General features: G+C 35.3%; 1 protein-coding gene across 1 annotated transcript; it reads left to right on the plus strand.

Moving 5' to 3' along the window:
* The first annotated feature begins 312 nt into the window (after nt 1-312).
* Nucleotides 313-10,345, plus strand: LOC129450929 (membrane-spanning 4-domains subfamily A member 4A). The gene is made up of 8 exons (XM_073870967.1): nt 313-382; nt 661-820; nt 901-1,014; nt 1,095-1,151; nt 1,616-1,747; nt 1,862-1,975; nt 2,362-2,458; nt 9,543-10,345. Exons 2-7 carry the CDS (start codon nt 662-664, stop codon nt 2,419-2,421), a joined length of 636 nt encoding a protein of 211 aa, XP_073727068.1. The 5' UTR covers nt 313-382; nt 661; the 3' UTR covers nt 2,422-2,458; nt 9,543-10,345.
* The last annotated feature ends 4,557 nt before the right edge of the window (nt 10,346-14,902 follow it).

A 14,902-nucleotide genomic window follows, 5' to 3' on the forward strand; every position in this document is an offset into this window, starting at 1 on the left:
TGTAAATTTAAATAAATTCATGGTTTCATCAAACCAAGCACAAATGAATGATACCTGTTTAAGTGTGGAAAGTGACATCACATTGTAACTCAGTAAATAGGGCTGACCATTACAACATAACTCATGATTACAAGGAATTAAAGTACACAAATTGGCACAAAAAAGTATTGAAAGTAAAGCTTTAACATCATAGGAAATTGCTGATGCGTGTGTACTTTGTATTTCAAAGTAAATCATTACATTAGTTTTTGACAAACCAGGAAGAACTATATTATAATAATTCATTTATTTGCAAAATTGGTTTAGTCTGCCAGGGGTACATTACTTACACACACAGAAGCATACTGCAACAGTGGCAAGAACTGGCTAGATTTCTTCAAAGGTAAAAAAAAAATCATGATAAAATGCCAATGGTATTTTTTGTTCTTCATTTATTCTAGAAATGCAACACTACAGCTTGTATGATTTTATTTATTTTTTTAATCAGAAACAGGTAAGGGCTGGTACAATGATCATTTACTATTTTGTGCTGATGCTGTTTAATTTTGTGGCCTTTTAAAAGCTTATTTTAAGAACATATATTTTGACAGAAGAACACTAAGCTTTTTAATTCATGAAAAGCTGATTTCTTTGGTCAATATAACATTTTTAATTCTTAAGGATGTCCACGATAACTTCAGTTGATGTGAATGGCCTAACCGTCAATCAAGAGCTTCCACAACAAAGGGCTGGAGTAGGAATCGTAAATAATAACATGACCACATTTCGGACTTTTCCTCATCTGGAATTTTTCCCCAAAACACATTTAGTGGGGCTTGGGGTAATAACACTTTAAAAGTAAACTTTCTACATTTCAGATTTTCAAATATATAAACTTTATTTCTTTATTTCTTTCCACAGACTGTTCAGATAATGACTGGCATAGTGATTGTGCTACTAGGCATTGTAATGCTATTTGATGCATGCCCTACAGTTGGTGTCTCCATCCTGATTGTGTACTGGGGACCCCTTATTGTAAGTCTTTTTTTGCCTCGAAAACTTAATTAAATTTATAACAATAAAGCCACAAATAATAGTTTTTCCTTCTTTTACAGTTTATTGTAGCGGGTTCTTTAACCATTGCTGCAGCAAATAAACAAATTTCCTGTCTGGTAATACATCTTTATAACTTCTGGCTCTTTGTATATATTTTTTATATAAAATACTTGAATTAATACATAGTAAATACACTCATTATGAGTCTATAAATCAGGCTGTTATGCTATATGAAGGATTAATCCGGGATTAGGCCTTAGTTATAAGAGGATATTTAGGTAGTTTTTACAAACAAACCATACAAAACAAACAATACTGTGTACATCTTGAGACAAAACAATGCTGATATATATGTGTTTCACAAAGGTTCTTTGTGGTGAAAAAAAATTATTTAGATATTACAAAGGATTATGGTTCTTTTAAGAACCTATTTTAAGAACCTTGCTGAATGGTTCTTGGAGGATACCTAAAATTGTTATTTTATAGTATTACTGTGAAAAAAACTTTTTTTTAAGAGTGCATTCTGATATAAATGTCACCCGCCGTGTACATATGCTTAAACAACTGTTTTTCTTAATAGGTGAAAGGTTCTCTTGGAATGAATGTGATCAGCGCAGTAACTGCGGGAATGGCCATCTTTTTACTGATGTTAGATGTTTTCAGTTTCCCAAGGTTTTCTGATTGTCCACGATATCCAAATGTTCCATCCCCGGTATGCATCTGACAACTTTTATTTGAAGATTAGAAGTTTAGAAGACATACTGCTTTACTTATATCAATTTATTTGATTTATCACTGTTTATTACTGAAACCCAATGTCATTCAGCCGTACCGTCTTGGGATTAGTGGTGTGTTGGTGGTGTTATCCCTTCTTCAGTTTATAATTTCCATCTGTCTGTCTGCATTTCCATGCACAACCATCACCTACTGTCAACCTTCAGTGAGTATCACATAACTATCATGCTTATTATGTCTGATGTTTTGGTGCTTAAGAAATATTCTGGTTTTAGTACAAATTGAATTATTAGTATTTGTAGCGAATCCTGTTGGCAGTAAAGGCAGTGAATTGTGTTACTAAACTATATGTAAAATTATATCAATAACACTTTACAATAAGGTTGAGTTTGTCAACATTAGAGGCATTACTACATGTTTTTTTAGCATATAATCCTTGTTAATGTTAGTTAATGCCAATTAAATTGTTTATGTTCACTGTGAATTGACTAATGTTAACAGTTACAACGTTTTAATTTAAAAACTAAACTAAGGTTATTAAAAGCTGCAAAAGCTTGAAAACTTTAAAAAGCTTTAAAGTGTCTTTTAAAGGACAGTTGCTCACAAGATGCTACATGGGACTACAGACTACAGTCGGAGGGGTTGGGGTAACGCCCAAGCATCAGAGAATGTTCACAAGAAGGCAGAAGTAATTTTTTTTATTTTGATTGAGGTTTATGAGGGCACATGAATTTGTAAAAAAAAAACATTACATAAAAAAAAATAAGAATTGTCAGTTTTGATTTCATTGGGACTTTTATCGTCTTTACGCATGAAGATCTCAATACCAATGCGACATGCACAATTCCCAATAAATATTCATCCACAGAGTATTTTCTGATGAGGGAACACGTTTTTAAATTTGTTTAATAAAATTGGAAAGAGCTGCTGGAAGCTTGGTTGTGATCCAAAATGGGCTTTTTGTCAGGGAACTAGGCGATGTTATTCCTGCCGCACTCTGTTGTTCATTGTTAGTTCAGTTGGCTAATCTAATGTTAACAAATACAAACTTATTGTAAAGTTTTACTATTATATCCAATATTACTTGAATATCAAACTGGGCCGGGTTTCCCAAAAGCATCGTAAGGCTAAGTAGATCGTAAAAACGATCGTACGAATCTTACGGCTGTTTCCCAGCTTCGTAACTTAAGTTGCACTTGAAAATCATCGTAGATCTACGAGTGCTCTGGAGTAATCGTTCATTCATAAGTGCATCGTAAGACAACAGAGTTGGGGGTCAGTCACACCAAAAGCGTTTATAGCAGTTGCAGGCACCTTTTTTGAATGATATTCTATGGGCAGGGCGCGTTTGCGCGCTGTTTATGCGCGCCGAGCGCCTTGCGGTTTTTTGCCACCTGCTGCGCACGCGTGTTTGAAGGAGCGCTGAGAGCGAAGAAGCGCCCGACGTCATTCGCGTCTTTCTATTGTCCAATCGAATGAGGGGAGAGGCGGGCCTTACGTTGTGGTGAGGGAAGTGGGAAGTGGGAATTCTACAGTTGCTTTGAAGAACCAGACTCCACTCGCTCACTCTCTCCTGCGTGTTTGTGCACCTCTCACCCTCAAACAAGGTCAGAGCAAGCGCCCTCTTTTTAAAGTTTCTGCTAAAATGACAGTTAACAGCAAAAGAGCGCTCACGCTTCACTATTTGATTGACAAGACAGCTGACTCAGTGGTTGCTTAGCAATATGAAAAGCCGCGTCGCACTGCTCTTTTTTAAGCGTTTAAAGCGCTTTTGGTGTGACTGGCCCCTTACAAGGTCACCTACAGGACAACCAGCAAATTGCACTCCTGCAATGATGATAATTTAATGTTTTAAATGTTTATTTATTTATTGGGTTCTTCTTTGTTTATTTTATATTAAATATATAATATAATATATTTAAAATTCAAATGAGAAATCAAATTTAAATGACTAAACATAAATTAATAAAGAAGGAAAAGTTGGTAAAAGTTTTCTGTATTTTGGTAAAAGTTGGTATAGCAAATTGATAAATGGTTCATACCGATTGCTGCTATAATTCATCTAAACATTGTTTTGAAGGGAAATGGCATCTAATTAAAGAAACCAAATAAATATCCAGGGTGTGTTAATTTTAACACATTGCTTTGTGTTAAACTATTTAACACATTATGTGTTAATTTTAACACATTATGTGTCATTTTGTGCTGATTTAGAGTTCATATAAATAAAAGGGACAACACAAGATGTGTTAAAACAACACAAAGTGTGTTGTTCTAAAAATAACACAGAGATGTGTTAAATTAAGGACAACACACTAGGTGTGTTGTCCTTAACTAGACACAAGATGTGTTAATTTAACACATTAGTTTTAAGAGTGTAGAAACGCAGAAGGCATTTCGCATTGGGACAAGTGCTAACTAAATACGGAAAAGAATTTTTAATAAATTATTAAAACATTTAAAAAGTAATTGAACAATAATGAAAATATATTATTAAAAATATTAGTGCACATCGGCTGAAGATCATTAGCCTAAACAACAGGGACGTCACTAGGATTGGAAGACAGGGGGGCTCAGCCCACAGAGTATTTGTAACTTCGTCCCCTTGGAATTATAAGGTTCTATCTGCGTTCTGAGCAGTTTTGAGATATTGAGCTTCAAAGTTTTTGCATTACATATAGGAAAACTTACATGGGGAAGAAGTTTCTTTCAAACATGAAAATAACAGGGACCCTAAATGCATTCTAAATATACAATATCAAAATCCTCTCAAATTTCTAAATGTGGATTTTTGGAAGGGGTCAAGTGCAGATAGAACCTTCTAATTCTAAAACAACACTTTTCGCTAAGAATTATAAGGCTCTATCTGCCAAAACATTATTTAAACATTAAATATAAAATTAATGTTGTAACAATTTTTTAACATGTGTTAGAAAGTAACATTTTAAATCTTTTCTATGACATTTAATATTTTTATTTTTAGCACTTTTATCTCTAAAAGTCTGATTTTACATTGCTCTTTTACAACATTGCTTCTTCCCTCTTCTGCCTCAGTTTCTCTACCATCCTCCTGTATATGTCAGGTTCATTGCAAAATAGACAATTTTGTTTTAGCATGTTATACCATTCCATACTGAAAAATCCAGCCAAGACCAGCACAAGCTGGTGAGCTGGTCTGAGCTGGTCTCAAAACTTGGTTTTAGCAGGTCTCCCAGCTTGGTTTTAGCAGGTTTGCTGGTGTAGCAAGCTGGTCCAGCTGTGTTTTGGTCACCCCTTAAGCTGGTCCAGCTGGACTTAGCCACTGCCACCTTAAACCAGCCAAAACCAGCCACCAGCTCACGCCGGTCTTTGCTGGATTTTTCAGTAGGATTGAGCAGCTACAGGCTACAATCATTCTGAAATCATTTTAATACTGGGGTAATTGCTTTAACAATCTTTCACATGTTTACATTTTGACATAACAATCATAACTTACTGTAAACACACTTTTTTGGGGGGTAGGATAGGTTAGTTCGTTTTTTCTGTTTTTTTTATCTTAGTGCTTGCCTCTTAATATCAGGAACTAAGAAGCTAGCACTGCTGGCTAGTGTGGTGTCTAACTATGAAAACAATCTCCTCAGCAAGACCTAAAAAAAAAGACTGCCCCTACTGAAAAATCCAGCAAAGACCAGCATAAGCTGGTAGCTGGTTTAAGCTGGTTTAAGGTGGCAGTAGCTGGTGTAAGCTGGTCCAACCAGCCTGGCAAAGTTGGTCAAGCTGGTGGGTCAGCTGGTCTTCCAACATGACCAGATAAGTCCAGCTAGACAAACTTAAAAGGGACCAAAACACAGCTAGACCAGCTTAAAAAGTGACCAAAACACAGCTAGACCAGCTTAAAAAGTGACCAAAACACAGCTAGACCAGCTTAAAAAGTGACCAAAACACAGCTAGACCAGCTTAAAAAGTGACAAAAACACAGCTAGACCAGCTTAAAAAGTGACCAAAACACAACTAGACCAGCTTAAAAAGTGACCAAAACACAGCTAGACCAGGTTAAAAAGTGACCAAAACACAGCTAGACCAGCTTAAAAAGTGACCAAAACACAGCTAGACCAGGTTAAAAAGTGACCAAAACACAGCTGGACCAGCTTGGAAAGTGACCAAAACACAGCTAGACCAGCTTAAAAAGTGACCAAAACACAGCTAGACCAGCTTAAAAAGTGACCAAAACACAGCTAGACCAGCTTAAAAAGTGACCAAAACACAGCTAGACCAGCTTAAAAAGTGACCAAAACACAGCTAGACCAGCTTGGAAAGTGACCAAAACACAGCTGGACCAGCTTGAAAAGTGACCAAAACACAGCTAGACCCGCTTGCTATACCAGCAATACCAGCAAAAACCAAGCTGGGAGACCAGCTAAAACCATCTCACCAGCTTAAGCTAGATTTTACAGTAGGGTGAACTTGCCTAAAATTCGGGCTGTCGATCTTAAGGTTTCTTAAAAACTTTGAGTTGCGTGCCATAATCCTCACAGATATTGTGTGTCTGTGATTTTTCCTGTCGTCAATGACAAAGCCGGCAACACCACATATAGGGACAGTTTCACGGACAGGGATTAGACTAGTCCTAGACTAAAATAAATGTAAGAGCTGTCAAAACTGAAAACAACTTGCACTGACATATCTTAAAATACATCAGTGCTCTTTGTTTAGCCTCAAAATGCACAAAAGTAATACTTTTAGTAAGGCATGTTTGTTAAATATTTTCTAATGAAACTAAGTTCTAGTTCTGGCTTAAGCTAATCCCTGTCTGAGAAACCACTCCATAAAGTTGATTGGTCCCCTTCTGTGCATTCGAAGTGCTGATTAGCTCACGCAGATAGAACCTTATAGAGCCAACTAAGAGTTCGATTTTGTAGATAGAACCTTTTTGTTTTTTTAATAAAACGTCCCAAAATGTACAAAACTTAAAATAAAACATCACATAATGTAAATAAGTTGTCACAGAGTAAGAATATGTGAATAACTCAATTTTGACAAAAATGTTAGATAGAACCTTATAATTCCAAGGGGACGACTTGTGTTTGCAAAATTTTTGCACTCACATCTAGGTCTAGGTCTGTTTGCTCCTCTCTCCCTGGATCAGTTTGGTCTCCCTCTCTACTTTACCAGGTAAGCTATTGATACGGATCCTTTTTAAAGTGGCTACTGTATAAATACAATAACCTGATGGCGGAAGGAATAAAAGATTTGGAGTAATGATTACTGTATAATATGTACTGTATGACTGCTTTCATTTTTGTTTCACATGTGTATCTGTGGAGAGTGTGGGCATGTACTCATCTTTAGCCTATTTTTAGGTAACATCTACGTATTTAATATTTAATTTATCACATTATATGATTAAAATAGTCTCAGGCCTAGTTAGAATATAGCTAGCATATTAAATATAATAAAAAAATGTAGTGTATGCTATGCATAGTGCCTAGACCTGCCAACAAATGCTTATTGTTATAAGAAATTCAAGAAAAGAAAAGAAAAGAAAAACTATCCTTAGACCTATAGACTATTACTGACCTCAATCACACCGGGTCCGGCTCCCTCAGAATCAACTGGCCTGCCAATCTCCTGCAGCTGCTTCTCTTTCTCTCTCCTAAAATATTTTCTAATATCCATCTCATCTGCTCAATGAATTGAAGGATACAACAGTATTGCATTAACAGGGACCCTATGATGACATTTAGTTTTCAGTGACAACAACATTCTATGGGGATTGATACTGTTGAATATGCCTCTTTTAGAGATATTTTATTTTAAAGATTATTAGGCCTATATTGTTGGCAAAGAATAAAGAGTTGTGATTAGATTGCTAAGTTAACAATTTCTTGTATTTTGCTTGTGCAAGACTAAAGTTTTTCATGACATAGCAAACCAAAATATTCCCATTCCTTTACCTCAAGAAAACGTAGCTAAAGGTAAGCAGCCAGCAGGTAATTAAAAACAACTTACAATTTCACTCCTCCGTATCACGACACTTACCAATCTTTATTTCACCATTAGCGTGCGTACTAGCATGTGTATCAGTATCATTTTGTGTGTGTGTGTGTGTATTGTGTAATAACAAGCTTCTTCTTCTTCTGGTGTTTAATGGCGGTTGGCAAACCAACTAAAGGTGCATTTTCCGCCACCTACTGGATTGGAGTATGGAGCACAATTTGTAATAACAGGCAATCGGAAGCGATCGCCGTTTTCCGGTTTGGTCACTTGACGTTCGACATCTAGCGTATTCTGTCCGACTTGTCAGATGTTTTTTTTTGTAGCTGGATATATAACATTTGTTGAGTCTAAATATTAATGAGGATACGGTTTTTGATAAATCAAATTTTATTGTTGTTCTTATAATCATTAAGGGGGGGCTTAGGAACATTTTGGGGTAGCTTCAGCCCCCCTAAAATAGGCCTAACGACGTCCCTGCTAAACAAGCTTCTGCTACAAATTCGAGTCATTCTATTGGTGACATTTCAGCACTTGACAAATGGATAGCGACTCGTAAGTAGCACTTAAAACCCAGCTGCGAGCGATCGTTTCACGTGCATCTTTGGGAAACGCACGTAAATGAACAACGAATGTTCGTTAAGTAGCTCGTAGAAAGCGCTCTTAAGTGCTAAGTTCAATTGTTATCGGGCCGGGTTTCCCAAAAGCATCGTAAGGCTAAGTAGATCGTAAAAACGATCGTACGAATCATCTTAGAATTACGGGCTGTTTCCCAAAAGCTTCGTAACTTAAGTTGCACTTGAAAATCATCGTAGATCTACGAGTGCTCTGGAGTAATCGTTCATTCATAAGTGCATCGTAAGACAACAAAGTTACATGGTCACCTGCAGGACAACCAGCAAATTGCACTCCTGCAATGACAATAATGTAATGTTTTAAATGTTTATTTATTTATTGGGTTCTTCTTTGTTTATTTTATATTAAATATATAATATGATATATTTAAAATTCAAATGAGAAATCAAATTTAAATGACTAAACATAAATTAATAAAGAAGGAAAACGTATTTTGTACAAGTTGGTAAAAGTTTTTTGTATTTTGGTAAAAGTTGGTATAGCAAATTGATGAATGGTTCATACCGATTGCTGCTATAATTCATCTAAACATTGTTTTGAAGGGAAATGGCATCTAATTAAAGAAACCAAATAAATATTTACGGTACAATGCAATAATCCATAATAATAAATAAACATAGATAATAAACAACAAATAATAATAATAATAATATAAACTATAATAGAAACGCAGAAGGCATTTCGCAGTGGGGCGAGTCCTAACTAAATACGGAAAAGAATATTTAATAAATTATTAAAACATTTAAAAAGTCATCGAGCAATAATGAAAAATATATTATTAAAAATATTAGTGCACATCGGCTGAAGATCATTAGCCTAAACAAACTTCTGCTACAAATTCGAGTCATTCTATTGGTGACATTTCAGCACTTGACAAATGGATAGCGACTCGTAAGTAGCACTTAAAACCCAGCTGCGAATGATCGTTTAACGTTCATCTTTGGGAAACGCACGTAAAGGACCAACGAGTGTTCGTTAAGTAGCTCGTAGAAAGCGCTCTTAAGTGCTAAGTTCAATCGTTATCGGGAAACCCAGCCCAGGTCAGTATTACAATATTTATAACTATGTGTGTATGAAAGTCTTCATTTAATATCTGAAGAAGAAACATTTTATTTTAAAATGTAAAAATGCTATTAACACTGTAATGTTTTTTTTTTCATGAGTTTTACAGGATTGTGCTAATATGAATATGACGAGAGTGGTCAGTGGACAAAGTGACCCCCCTTCAACACAAAAGAGCAATACAATTGATGTTTCGCAAAGATCTGCCCCCTTTTGTTATGATCGACACCAATCGAAGCGGTCCCACTCCACTAGATATGATTATTTTTAAATAATTATAGCAACAACAAAAAAACTTTAATTTTAGACAAAAGTAGACAGAAGGTCTGAAATATGCATCCAAAGTATAAATCTAGGATGTGAAATTTGTAATGAAGTAAATAAAATAAAACAAAATCAAAACATCTGCATCCCCTGGCGATTAGGACTTTTATTGAATCACAACAATTACTGTTTCGGTACACCTGGGTATAGCTCTCTATTCACTATTATCATCATTAAAAAGCAAAATCAGTATGTATTTAAAACACAGTATGTATTTATAACACCACATCCAGCAAATCATCCTAGTTACACTGTAACAGTAGTGTGCTAACCAAATGACAATTACATGCTCACAGTAGGCTAAATACAGTTATACAATACAATTAAATATACACAACAGACACTATATTATGTATCAATTCTATGATCTTAAAATTGACATCATATAAAGACAAAATGTTTTGAATAACATTAATCGTTCATTATTTTATTCTCAGTTGTGTTAGAATTCATATGTCATGAGCATCAGGGAGACACATTATTTTTTCCACAGTGCGAGTTTGGTGAATAGAGTTACTGCTTAACTTTTAGTAACATTTGTGGAATTAGACCTAGGGAACAAAAGACAATAGGGGAATTCACAGGCTGCATAAGGAACAAGGATGTAAACAACCCCCAATGCTAAGTGTTAATTCAAGTATTAACTGTTAAGACCTTAAACTTGGTTAATACTTTAACAAACACATAAATAGTCCAAAGCACTTTTTTTCTTTAGTGTAAATATTCTGTTTGTTTCGTTACTGTACAAGAGACAGGGAACAGCAACTGGGAAAAATTTCACCTTACTAGAGAACAACAAGGATGCCATTTTGACTTATGTGTCTTTATATACAGCTACTTAAATTAATTTCCATCTTTTTGTACATTAAACAAATGATTTTGTGCTGAATTACAGTTTTCTCATTTACATTTTATAAGTAGGCTTATCTTACAAGGTAAGCATGAATTGAAAGTGTAAATTCTACATCTGATTTAAAAGTGTATATTTTATAGGCTTGCTTTTTGTGTTGGCAATCACAATTTGAAAACCTATTAGAAGGTACAAAACAAAGTAAAATTACTTAACATTATAATGCTGGTGTTCCTAAAATGCACTGGACATGTCTATTTAATAAGGTTGCATTTGGCTGTTTATCAGTTTTATTTACACTGTTGTATATTGTTTGTTTGTTTTGGTTGTAGTGACATGTTATTTTATCAATATTCTACTCAAAATGACCCAATCATACTTTATAAGTGTATATATCATTTGTTAAATGTACTGTGTGGAAATGATAAAAATAGGTTAATTTTCAGAGCTTTTTTCTTTTTTGAAACAACAAAGTACTTATTATGTTTTAAACATTTGTAGAAATATGAATGATTTTTGGTGGTTAGATCATTTTTATTGGTGAAATAAAATCTATTATGCAGATCAGTAATTATCTGGAGTAAATTGTTCAAGTCAATGACACAATTGTTCCAAAATTTTCTAAAGTGTTTAGGTCCTTGAGGCAAACGCTATAATAGCCTCCAGCTGCATCCAGTTGTCTATAAAAGTGCACTTGAAAACGTTCATGGCATTGTGCAAATTAAACATCCAATTTACATTACTAGCTGCCACAATAGATTTCTATAAAAGAGCAAATTGTCTCATTTTTCAAAAGTAATCAATTCAACACATCATTCGTCCTGCAGCACATTTTCATATAAAAATCCTAAATTGTGTGGCTTGTTGAGAAGTTGAATGCTTGCACGTTTCACGTAACTCCAGAGCAATCCGTCTAAAGATGTCATGGGATAAGCTACTTAATAATGCACTGTGTAAATATTTGTTAAGTACTTGATCAGGCCAATTTTACATAAAGCATAAAAAAACAGAAATAAACCTCGGCCTAACCAGTCAACATGGCTGAAAAAAACAAATTAATACTCATGACAGGGTAAATTTGTTTTTAAAGCCACAGAGGACACAGCAGTTTTGTTCAATTGGACCGTAAGTGGACAGCAAAGTGGACTTCGCATGGTGCTCTGCCATTTTAATTACATGTAAGATTCAAATGCAGGGAGCGAACATGTTTATTTCAAATGGTGATGTGAACGGCATGAGGAATAAAGGAACATCGATACATTACTTTCAGGAAGTGGAAAGGAAAAATCCCCCAACTGTTAATTCCACATCAGACATGATGGAGTTTAAGTATTAAGCATTTTGTTATCATACAAACTAGACTAATTCTACTGTATTTACACTAGAGAATATGGCCCAAAACACACTACAGTGTATTGGTTTTTGTTGGTCTCTAATGGTATGTATTGGTTCTATTGGTTCTATGTATTGGTTCTAATGGAATATGTATTGGTTCTAATGGAATATGGCCCAAAACACACTACAGTGTAGTGGTTTTAATGGTAAAAGCTAATGGTTCCTATTGGCATTTTAATGGAAGCCATTAGAATTTTCTGTAATGGTTTTATTGTTTTTTTCAGCAGGGACTATACTATAACAAAACATTGCCATGACACATGGAGCATGAGTCAGGATTCCAACCATGTTGCAAACTAGAAGTGGTGCCAGCCAGACACCATGCTCCACCTTAAAACACAGCAAGACAAAGGACATGGCACAAACCCAGACAGCAGATGACTGCGGACCAGATCTGCGCCTAATTCAGCAGCTCCAGTTCAGATCCGGTGCAGATCCGACCCAGAGTTGTCTGGACAAAGCAACCCCTCTTCAATACCAAGAACCAATACACTTGACCTTTCGAAAAGATCCGCCTCCTTTTGCTCTGATCGACATCAATCAAAACGGTCCCACTCCACTAGATATGATTATTTTTAAATAATTATTTCTGATAAAAATACGTGTTAATTTCAGACAATAGTAGAAAGGAGGTCTAGATATGCATCCAAAGTATACATCCAGGATGTGAAAGTGACTCGGAATGAAGTAAACAAAATAAAGATTAAAGCTATACATGTCATCAAACATCAAGTCCTGCATTATTTGGCGATTAAGACTCAAAGCAGAGTGTCTCTTTTTCAATGTCTGTGAAAAAACACATCAAGGGGCCATGTGCCCAGAAAAAACACACCTACATAGCTGATAGGACTGTGTCAGGTTAACATTTATTTACCCTAGATATCTTCAACACAATTTACAGGAAAGTAAGAGAAGTTTACTATCTTAAAGGTGCAGTGTGTAGATTTTAGCTGCATCTAGTGGTGAGGATGCAAATTGCACCCCTCCCTTTTGAAGCACATAGAGAAGCTATGATAGCCATCACAGAACAGACATGTCATCATCTGAGACAACGTAGTGACAAACGTGCTCTGTAGAGCAGTTTGTCCATTTAGGGCTACTGTAGAAACATGACGGTGCAAAATGTCGGCTTACATGTAGAGGGACCCGCAGTGTTTGTAGACAAAAACGGCTCATTCTAAGGCAATAAAAACAATACAGTTAATGAAATAAGGTCTTTATACACCACTGATAATATAGTTATATTTTATTGCATTGCTGTCTAAAGATCCTTCTAAAATTTACACACTGCACCTTTAAATAAACTCCACTTATCCAGTATCATTTTCTATTTCCGTTACTTATTATGTATGCAAAGTGATTTAGTAAAATGCTAACTATAGTCTTCCAATAAGAGTTCTTCATATTAATGTGTGTTTGTAATTTGGAATGTTCTGTATGCTGTCCTCTGAGACTAGCAGTCGGATGTTTTTTTATGTTTTATACGGCACTAACGGTGGAAGAGCTGTTGTAATTAACACAACTAAAAGTAGTGTAACCACGCATAAACAACAAAAACAACTTCAGTGCACCAGAATATGTTTAGTTATTTATAATAGGGGTTGTATCAAAGGCTCCCTAAAGCAGTGGTTCTCAAACTGGGGTCCGGGGCCCCCAGGGGGGCCGCGAGATGGTGCCAGGGGGGCCCCAGTTTTGTGACATTTTTATAAAATACATTAATTTATCATGAATTCTGTGAAATTAAAACTAAAAATAGGTTAAGGTTTTGTTTAATTAAAATGTGAAGTTTTAGAACTGTTTTTGTCATAAATTTTCTTGGGGGGGGCACGAAGGAATGCACCTTACACAAAGATGGCCGCACGCTGAAAAAATTTGAGAACCACTGCCCTAAAGAACCGAAGCCTTGCTTTCAGCCTACCATTTTCTCTTGTTTCTAGAAAGCACACTTCTTTCATTTTTACCATTTTGCTGTCTGCAGATCTCTCTTTCCTCTCCCCATTATTCCCTTGAAATGACTTAAAATGCTGTAATTATATTGACAATGTAAAATCACAGAACATTTACACAGAGCATTAACTCCACTGAAAGGATTATGGCATACAAAAGAATGGATAGCACGAGTAGAAACACTGTAAAAAATTCCGTAGAAATTATAATGATATTGCAGCTGGCTTGCCGGCAACTTACCGCAGATCAAAATCTATGTTATTTACTGGCAAGAGTCTGTTCAAAGTTAAATAAATTTTAAACATTAACAAGTCCCTATCTTTACAGAATAAAACCATACAACAACAGCCTCATGCAAAGAATTCTGGGAACCAGAAATCATCATCAACCTTTTTCTGTTTTTTGCTTATATTTTGTTTCCCAGAATGTTTTGCTTGATGCTGCTTTTTTAGTTTTACTCTGTAAAGACAAAGACTTGTAAATTTTTAATGTTCATTTAACTTTGAAGAAAATGTTGCCAGTAAATAACATAAATTTAAATCTACGGTAAGTTACCGGCAACCCAGCTGCAATTTCTACAGAATTTTATTACAGTGAAGATTTTACTGGATAGGCAGAAATAAAGAAAAAACAAATAAAGACAGTAGAATCTAATAAACAACTTAATGTAATGAGCAAGTGTCCTATTAAGGATGAAGAGTTGTTTTTGTGATGAACGGCCAAAATGCATAAAGGTTTTCTGTGATCATTTTAATATGAATATTATCATTATGATTTCTGTCATACTGTTTTTTTTCATTCCATTAAACAGAATGAAATGTTTTAGAGTTTAGACAAACAGTCAGTCAATCCATAAATTGGGGTTTTGAATGCAGTAGCTCATCACAGGGGTAAATGATTCCTGCGTGGAGGCCATATGTAAGGTTCTGCAGTGTGGCAAAGTGT

The sequence above is a fragment of the Misgurnus anguillicaudatus genome, chromosome 8 (assembly GCF_027580225.2).
Source record: "Misgurnus anguillicaudatus chromosome 8, ASM2758022v2, whole genome shotgun sequence".
Lineage (NCBI taxonomy): Eukaryota > Metazoa > Chordata > Actinopteri > Cypriniformes > Cobitidae > Misgurnus > Misgurnus anguillicaudatus.

Bases quoted from the DNA above. Each gene is read 5' to 3' on its own strand.
- LOC129450929 (XM_073870967.1), top strand. From the start codon at position 662: ATGTCCACGATAACTTCAGTTGATGTGAATGGCCTAACCGTCAATCAA. The intron at 1,015-1,094 runs GTAAGTCTTTTT...CTTCTTTTACAG, and splicing joins TGTACTGGGGACCCCTTATT to TTTATTGTAGCGGGTTCTTT. The intron at 1,976-2,361 runs GTGAGTATCACA...TGTCTTTTAAAG, and splicing joins TCACCTACTGTCAACCTTCA to GACAGTTGCTCACAAGATGC.